At 35.3% G+C, this 9,987-nt stretch overlaps 1 protein-coding gene across 2 annotated transcripts; it reads right to left on the bottom strand.

The window, feature by feature from the left end:
• Positions 1-2,707: 2,707 nt before the first annotated feature.
• Positions 2,708-9,251, bottom strand: LOC117215093 (glycine receptor subunit alpha-3). Of its 2 annotated transcripts, none has more exons than XM_033461531.1 (9): positions 8,760-9,251; positions 7,280-7,424; positions 6,938-7,020; positions 6,640-6,783; positions 6,378-6,460; positions 5,666-5,800; positions 5,309-5,409; positions 4,624-4,938; positions 2,708-3,666 (listed from the first exon to the last, which is right to left on the bottom strand). In XM_033461531.1, exons 1-9 carry the CDS (start codon positions 8,852-8,854, stop codon positions 3,481-3,483), a joined length of 1,287 nt encoding a protein of 428 aa, XP_033317422.1. In that variant the 5' UTR covers positions 8,855-9,251; the 3' UTR covers positions 2,708-3,480. The 2 variants fall into 2 exon arrangements, with proteins under 2 accessions (XP_033317422.1, XP_033317423.1); XM_033461532.1 differs by having other exon boundaries at positions 2,708-3,633; positions 8,760-9,248.
• Between the last annotated feature and the right edge of the window lie 736 nt (positions 9,252-9,987).

Raw genomic sequence — 9,987 nt, 5'->3', positions numbered from 1 at the left:
CGATCATGGTGAGTATTCAAAACGATATCATATATCGTTTTTATCAATCAGTTTTTTAATGAAATGAAATAGTAGTAATATTAAATTAAAAATGGTAGAAATTACCGCAGCGTATATTGTTTTTTCTTAAATATAGAACAGGGATGTCTATTTGCGCGTCACCTTTTAACTCTTTGAGGTGGCCGTGTTTTAGTGAGAGATAAAAGAGCGGAAAAAATGCTCAACAGCAACGCAATTTTTAATATTTAGGACATCCCTCAACGTATTTTAAACGTAGAATAAATAATGAACTTTTGTTCGAGTTCAAATATAGTAACGGTAATCCGATAATCGCAAAAAAATTGAAAAATTAATAAAACAAATATATTTAAATAAAAATTGATTCGTAAATTTTTTCGTAATTCGAATTATGAGATTTTTTATTTTTATGTTTACATTTTTCCGAATTTGTTACGCGTTATAAGTTTAAATAAATGAATGCATCTTGAATGTTTCTCAACCTATTGGTTTTAACAGTATTACACATACTATCAATCATAAGTTCGATACCACCTCTTAAGGAATTAGTTTACAGAAATTTTAACAATTCACGCGCAGATCTATCTGTTACTTAAAGAAGAAAAATTCTTCCTACTTCTATTAAAACGACCACTTTTAACTGTGTAATTTCTAATCTACATGCACTTCAAACGTACCTGTCTTTGAATTCTAGTGCATTATTATTATGTGTCTCATTGCTCAAAATAATAATTAAATCGAATCAAACTATACTGCATATATATACTGCATGCAGGTAAACAATAATTACTTGTGATTTGTAAATATAGCTGTTTACTTACTATCCTTCAAATTGTAATACTGAAAAAGATAGTGTTAATCCTATATTACCAATATGTATAATTAACTTATATTTAGATTAATTTTATATTTTCCAGGGCCCCCTCCGCAACGCGCATGGTACGATCATCGTGGGTTTTAGTCGGTAAGTCCGACATTACCACGCGGTCCATGAGGAGTTCCCCGCGTAAAAAAAAGTTGATTTTATATTTATGATGTACTATTTGCGTGTGTGTACAACTAAAACAAGAACTTTAAGAAAAACCATGAAATGTCTGAAATATTAAGAAATATAATATACACTTTAGAAAATATAAAAACTTTTATGATAATAGGTAAAGGTGGTAATCGGAAATAAAACTTATGATCCATAGTATAGATAAACAGTAAAAAATTCAAATATAGAGCTGCATAAAGTTTATGACAGTCAGAAATAAATTTGGGCACCCCTTGTACGAAAGACCAAAAAGAGAAAATCAGTATGACACATTTACGAGTAAACGTCATCATATTTCGGCCGGAGTCGTAAATATAGTATTGTACCAGTTTTCTCAAACGAAACAAGTGTTCTGCTACGTCTATTTGCTGTACAAGTGCGTTCAACGCATAGCGTTAATTAAAAGTCTTCGAACCAGAGTTATGTAAAAATCCGTAAATACTGGAGATTTGAATTAGGTTAAATAACGTACTAGAAATCCATAATTCTACAATTTTTCGACATTTATAACATAACTGATTCGAATCTTTCTATTCGAAACGTTTAATTTAAGTCCATTTTACGTTACGTTTCATTCAATGTTTCCCGTATTTTTGTGAACGTTTTTAGTACTGCATTCTCTTCTCTTTCTCCTTCTTCTGTTTAATATCATGACTACATTATACATATATATATATATATAATATATATTTATATTTATATTATATATAAATATAAATAATAATTTATATTAATTATTGTAATTTATATTTATATTATATATAAATATAAATATATATATTATATTGTATATCTAGATTATTTATGTATATAGATATGTATCTATAAATGTAGACTATATATATATATATAGTCTACATTTTTTATTCATTCGTGCCACCGCGATAAAATTTCGCTAAGAAAGATTTAGAGTTTAGAATTTTATTCTATAACAATTTTGATATTTTTTCATCGAAGTTTCTGAAACGACATGTATTTCACTTAAATTCCGTATTTTGCAATTACTTTGATATCTTAGCACTGTGACATATGCGGTAAACATGTTACAAATAATCTCGGAAGCAAAAGTTTCAAAAATTACAACGAGACGATCAAGCTTTCTCGGAACAAGGATATTCATTACAGAAACGTTTTAGCTGTAAAGATATGAGAATAATCTTGAGTAATATCTTCTCGTATTTGATAATCATCGTTAATAAACGGAAAGACAGCGAGCAGAATGTAACGATCTTGTTACAACACCTGTCCACTGTTAATTTACTAGTTAGTTTAATTAGATTTACGTTAACAATTGTACAGTTATCAATTATTAACAATTAATTCAGCGACATTTATCACCAATGATTAGGTTCTTACAACAAAACACGTGTTATCTTTTAACAATAGTATAGTTATAAATTTAAAACAATTTAATAGTAGATTCTCGAATATTTTAATATGCTTTCTCAATATTTCACTTTTTGTAATCTAATGTGAGACGATTGTGAAATTATTGAACAGGTCAAACGGTGCATTCAAACAGTTCCATATTCCACTTATCATGAACGAATATATATGCAAATTCTTCGATACAGTCATACAGCCTTTAATATTCACTCAGACGCATCGATCACCGTTGACTACTGTTTCACGTATCTTTTTTCTCTTTTTTTCTTCTCCTTTCGTTCGCTCGTAATGAAAAGGATAAACAGCGTATTAATCGATGCCTTTAAAAGAATACAATTAACGATCGCTTATTTTCTCGTATCACTTTTCTGCTGTTATTTTGTTCTCATTTTCCTTTGAGTTACGATTCGATAAATGAACGCACAGTTTATATTTGTAATCAATGGATTTTATTATACGAAGTATATATCACGTGTATTCATTAAGTAGAGTGGGTTGAAAATAACGGTGCAATGGAGAAGAAAGTCAATTTTTGTCCACAAAGAAAGAGTTAAGTTTGATACTTTTTACTTCCATTCAAACATAAACTCTATAAAATTATATATACAAGACCTCAACAATTTTTCCGATTTTTAGATTTTTCAAAATACTTTGAGCAACGTTCCTTTTTTATAAGAAGAGAACGCTTTTGTTTATTGCTTCTACACGTTCTTCTTCATTGTACCAAGATTCTTCCATCTACTCTATGCAACTTGAAACCCTCGATCTCTACCACTGTTCTATCAATTAGGGCAACGACCTGAACAAAAACAAGCATATCAATGAAGATTCACTTTCAGAATCGACTTTCGATCTGTAACACTTTCTCAATCAAAACATTGTATTCGGCCGTATCCTTGAAGAATATAGCTACGATCAGAATTCGTTTCAGTATCTTCTTCCAGCGTCGTCTCTTCCTTTTCGTCTGATATCTCGTTTTTCAACATCGACGTTTCCGTTTCTATTTGTTCGAGCTCGTTGCAATCGGTTTCCACGATAGCTTAAATGTACTCGGCGAACATTATCCAGTAAGTTACATTTAATACGGCGAATAAGAAAGGGAAGAAGACACGCGAGACTCGATCGATGTTGAGGGCACGCATTCGCGCCCTTTGGGCAGGTGTAGGGCCTGGCGGTGGACCGGTTGTCGATTTCTGCGATCGGCCGGATAACAATATTGTGTTCTCCTGCGTGATAACGATCGCAACTTGAACTGCCGCTGTGCAGACAACGCTTCTGTGCCTCGGAGCCGCGGAGAGATGAACGCGTGGTCGATGACGCGGTGAAATAATTTTCGTACCTTCTATAGAGGAGTCTTCTAATTTCTTTCTCTTCTTTCTCTTCTTCACCGCGCCAATAAATGTTGGGCTAAGTTAACTTCAATATACTTGAAAACTCCCTAGAGTTCAAGAGTGATAGGAACTTTCTCCGTTTCACGGACAGCACGACTTTCTTTGTTTTACGAACAGCCATTTTGAGAGACGCTCATTTCCCAAACAGACGGTCAGAGAGCAATATCAGAGATAGACAAAACCATAGAAGAAAGAGTAATTATTCAAAACATTAAGGATTGATGGAGAAAGATCGGTAGCTCAGGACGTTGAAAATCGATTCTCGATTTTCAGACATCAGAATCATCACCTGAATTACCACGTGATTAACGATCTTACATACTTTTTTTTCAAAGTTGCAGATGTTAACATAAAATTGCTCTAATATCTCTTTCGTAAAAGCACGATGAAGTAAAAAATATCATTGTATCTACATTTTATGATTCTTAAAGAAGATGACTGTGTTTTAGCTATCGATTTGAATCAAAGTTTATTTAATTTCAAAGTTTTTGCAAAGTAACAAGCTTCTTCAAATAATTGTAAAAACTACTTACGTTAGAATTATCTTTAAAAATATCCAACAACTATCTGTCTGGGATATTATTTAAGACACGATAAAAAGGTATCAACATTTGTTGTAAAAGATGATACGATGGACGTAAAACGTTATAAATTTGGATAAATCAACTTTCTTTAAGCCAATCATACTTTCTACGCAATTTTCAGAGACGCAAACGATAGAACGAACTTTTATCCTCTTTCTCCGAGGCACAGAAGCTGTCTGAGTCATTTAGATGTTCATCCAGGCGTTACCTTAGTAGCGATGTCGAAAATTTTATCGAGCTTTGCGGCATCGGTGCCGCTGGAAGATGGCGGCTGAGGCGGGGACGCTGGTTTCGGAGGCGTATCCGAGTCGCCGAGGACGATGTTGACCAAACAATACTCCATCAACGCCATGAACACGAAGACCGTGCAAACCGACATGAACGCATCCACGGCCTTTAGGTACGAAACAGGAGGCAAAGAAGCTTGACTCTTCGCGTGTTGCGTCGAAAGGGTCAGCAAGGAAGTTACACCTAGCGTTACCCTGGCTGGCGCCGCTTCCGGTTTTATCCAAAAGGAAACCCACTACGCAAGATATAAGTAACTGATTTCGAAACAAAGGTAACGTTATAAATGTTACAAAATTAATAGGAAAAGTATTAAAATAAATGATAAATTGTCCTCATAAGAGTTAGAAGTTAAATGAAGTATAATTAAGATCGGATCAAAAGTTTGAAATATGAAGAAAGAGATTATATCTTTAAGAAACAGATCGATTAGTCTATATTTAAATACGACAAAGTAAGATTGCAGGATTGTAGAAATGAAATAAAAATCAGATTAATCATTATAGAAAAAATATCTAGGATGTTAATAATTTTAAAAGCATAGTGTGTTCTATGATAACAGAAAAACAAGACATCTTTTATTATCCGTATTTCAACTTCGGACTTACCGACATGATAACGATTAGACAGGTAGGAACGTAAGTATGAAACAAGTAATAGCCAAGTCTACGTTTCAAGACGAACACTACCTCGAGGCAAGTGAAGTTACCTGAACATTAAAAAGTTTCAATTAATTCTATTAATTCATCTACGCTCGACTCTGAACCTTTCTTAATAACGCGAAGACACGCCAAATATCAACATTTATTCACGAACAACACCATTCACACGAAAGTCACTTTCAAGCGAAACTGATTCTTGGTTGACGTTCCTCTTCGATTTCGATTTAAAACAGTTAATTAGGAAGGAAAAGAGCGTTCTTTCTTCCATGGCTAAAAACGACATCGACGCGAAGCGTCACTTACCAGTAGAGTAGACTTGCGTGCAGTCGGCCGTGTAATTCTTAACCAGTTGCAGCTGTGGCAGCTCAATGTTTTCATCGACGACGAGTGGCACGTCAGGATCCCATTGGAAGATCATTTCATCCGTCGTGTGCGATACTGTTGACCGAGTTGTTTTGTCCTTGTGAAATGGCACGGCATTCACTCCGTAAAATTAAAGGAATATTCATGCAGGTCTACGGTACCGTTCCGAAATGAAACACGATTGTCCGATCTCCTTTGACTCAACTCGATTGTCGCTAATATTGGACGTCTTTCGAGGACTTTTTTACTCTATATCAGCGACACCGCATTTTCTATCGATATCTATCGATCATTTTCCATGTTTGCTTCAAAGACGTGACTATGTTTTAAGGAATCGTGATGAATTGGATGGAAAATTGGAACGCGGATAAAAATGTATTATCGAAAAGTGGAGATAAAGTAGACTGTGTGATAATAATAGAAGGAAATCGTAAAAAGTCCTGAAAATTGTGTATGGAAGAAACTGTAATGAATTAAATGGTAAGATTAGAGCAAAGATGATGAAGACCAATCGTTATGAAGTGAGGATAAAATAAAGTGTATGGTAACGATGGAAGATATAAGAGGAAGTTGCGCTAACATTCTATTTTACTACAGATAAAATATAAAGTGAAGGATTTAGAAGTTGATATAGAGGGAAAATGTCACTCACAGCTTTCCATTTGTAATTTACACTCTTGCGTGTCGTGAGGATAGATCAGGAAGTTCATGGCACAGGATAACTTCAGCGTTAATCTAAAACATCGTACAAAAATTTTGTTTCTTTAATGAAGAAAAAGAAGAGACAGAGGTGAGAAATAAAAGCTTTCTAATCAAGAGCTAAAACAAATTATGCTACTATTACTACCATTGTAAAAGTAGAATAAAAATGATCGACAATAGTATTGAGAATCTTGGAGCTTTTGTTTTCTTACTTGACCATGTATAAAATAGTCTTGTCTTTGTACAACCATAAGTAATGATTCGGTATAGTCATCGTTTGAAAAGTCACCGATTTGGCATTCTTGAAGAACGAATCCGGCCGCCACATATTCTTCAACCAATCGACTTCCAGCAATCTTGAACGATACATTTGATCATTTTTCACGTATATTTATAAAGCACAAAAAAAATAGTATAAAGAACACTATGCCTAAAAATATTTTCCTTTAACTGGAATTTTCGACTAAGAAAACAATATTTTTTAAATTAAATCATGATAATTCCACATACCTGTATTCAGATGTCATATTTTCTGGCAACCGTAGTCTGTTATCTTTCCAAGTTTGAGCGAAGAATATATCAGCTGCATAAGTCTGCAAAAGTAAATCACGAAAATCGACATATCAAAGTTTAATATCAATTACCCATTAAAGTTTAAGTACTCTAATTTCTTTTGTGAAACAGAATATAGCATTTACGATTAAAGTAAACATTTTGAAATCATTTCGGCGATGTAAAAATTAATCTCTTTGAACTTGAAATCATATCCATGTTAAGGCCATAAGCAGTGTAAGAACGATATAATGGTTAATGAATTTAAAAAAGCCTTTTAATTTAAAAATTGCATCTTACCATTGAATTCTCATCTATGGAATCAAGACCCATAACAGTAACATGGAAATAAACGATAGTCGCCTGTCCATCTTTCTTTGGCGGTCGCATTTTATCGTACAGTTTAGGATCTTCCGGCAGCAGATCGAAGAACTCCAAACTCCTCCTGAAATTTCGGGTCGCAATTTCAAAAAAGTTCAGACATTTTGTTAATCGAATCATATAATCTATGTATAAATTTCCACATAAATATTTTGTGTTAATAGTAATCCATAAATCAGAATTATCCTCATATCTTGTTAGCACTAAAATTTTATAACGAAACAAAATCTTAAGCGATTTTTCTCGGATTCACTTTCAGAAATTTGTTTCACAAGCGTTTCACTATTTTCTAACTTGCAGTTTTCTAACGTCGCGAAAGAAAAATGAGATTTCACTGTATGTTTCAATGTTTCTTAACACACTGTGTACGAAACACACGAAGCGAAAAATTACGACTGAAATTCATAAAAGCTCAGAACTGCTTCTCCACACTCTCTAGCGTTCGTTTATTATGCATCGTTGATTATCTTTTTACCGTTTTTAACACTTTGCTTTGCGACACTTTAATATCATACACATATTTGCACAACTACTTGGAACTATCGTAGGTATTATCAAATTATTTTGACATGAACAACAGTTTTATTACACGATACACACTGCGCTTTATCGACTTCACTGCAATTTTGTTTAATACTTTAAACTTTTACTTCCGAATTTCTTCGAAAGCATCTCAAATTCTTCGTGGTGATTTCATCGGGTTTGGAATCCTTTGTTTGCGGTGTTCTGAAGATTTCATATACCGACTAAATATAATATTTTATTTAAATTTGAAAAAACATGTAGATGCCTACATTAATAATTTTTACGTATGTATTATTGCTATTTTTTCATTGGAAAATGAATAATTGAGAACATGATATAACTAAAGGAAAATTCATTAGAAGTAATCAAAAAATATCTACGTGTTACAATTTCCTGAATATTATTCTGAATATGAAAAAATTGATATTTTGCTAGTAAACAAAAAGCATTACAATTTTGTTCCAGATTGTTTATCGAAAAAAACCTTATTAGAACTAAAATTTTACTCAAGGAAATAACAAAAATTTCCACTTAGAAAACCAACAAACTCTAAGACACGGAAAAAATATAACTGCAAAAACAACGGTATTCGGTATAGTTATTGCATCTTTGCGTCAGAGAATCCTACATTCGTGGGGAATATTTCTTACCAACAATAAATTTCCTACGAACAAATTACTCGTAAAACAAGAAAATTCTACAATTACGTCCCTTCAACGAGATATATCGTTAAGATGTTGGAATTCCCGACAATGTTGCTACAAAGATATAAACCGAAGGAGAGGATCTGGCCTTGCGGAAGAGCTTAAGATGGCCGGCAATGTCGATTGTAAAAGCGGAAGAGGAAGAGGCCATCTACGGAGAAGAATCTTACTGAGCGTCTGCGGTGCGTCCGAGCAGGAGAAGAAGCACGATCGAGAAAAGGATTGCGGAAACCATGCTGCCTCCATGCGTCTCATCCATCGACATTCTTCGTCGATCAGCTCTCAGCGCATTTTCCTTGTGGCAGAAGCGGAACGAACCAACAGCGAAGCGGAAAACAGCGAAAAAGGGTTCCGGACAGGAGAGACGACAGACGAACAACGAGGAAGAAGGCGAGACGGAAGAGAAAGGAGAAAAGAACGTTGTTTGCGGCAGCCCCTGGCTAGAAGACAAGGCGGTTCTCAGTTGGTGACAGTGACTGCGATTCCTTTGCTTCTTTCTTCTCTCTTCCCCCGACCGCTATTCCCCGAATCGCGAGGACGTACAACCGTCGACTGACTTCTTCAAACGACTTTGCCGAAGCTGCAGAATCCTCATCGTTGCTTCGTAGAGAGGCAGAGGTGGAGGTGGATGCTCGATGGTAGCGCGGTGGTGGTAGCGATGGAGGTGGTGGACCAGCAAGTACCACCGGAGGTACATCCCAATATACCTCGCCGCCACCCCGCCGTTTCTTCCTCTTAACTCGATACAGAGGGATGAAGAAAGGGGAAAGAAGGGGTAACTCTCTCTCGCGAGCTTGGTGACGTGTACAGAAAACGAAGACAGGGGTTGGAAAGGGTCGAGAAAGAGAGAGTACCGCGCGAGGACCGACGTGTTGAAAGAAGTGGTGGTAATCCCCGGTGGGTCCCTAAAGCGTTACGAGATGGTTCCGACGACACGAATTTACTCCAATGCGGCATGTCCGTGACATCCTCCGCTTTAGATAGGTGCCGTAATCGCGCACAACTCGCAACACACTCCACCACCGCATGCTAATTGCCACGATGAATACTACGAGGTAAGAATAACGCACCGATGAATAAGGGACCATGCGGAATTCGCACGTGTTTCGTTCGCCCGCATCGCGTCGTTACATCATGATGTCATTACGTATTTTTCTTCTCAGTAGACTTGTTTCCTGGAATTTTAAAGAGCACTTGGGATTTAATGCTGTTTACAGAAATTATTAAGCCGTTGATAGAATAGCACAAATTAATTTCTCACACTCACTTTCTATTCTATTCTCTGTTCACAAGAACATCATACTTAAAAGCAACACGACAGAGGTGTCAGTGGAACAGTTAAATTGTTTTTCATTGCCGGAGATTCATTAGCAGAATTCATTCCGCACGATGAAAACG

This window comes from Bombus bifarius, unplaced genomic scaffold (assembly GCF_011952205.1).
Source record: "Bombus bifarius isolate JDL3187 unplaced genomic scaffold, Bbif_JDL3187 scf7180000009343, whole genome shotgun sequence".
Taxonomy (NCBI): Eukaryota; Metazoa; Arthropoda; class Insecta; order Hymenoptera; family Apidae; genus Bombus; species Bombus bifarius.
The sequence above is the reverse complement of the archived record's forward strand: the minus strand, read 5'-3'. Positions and strand labels throughout refer to the sequence as shown.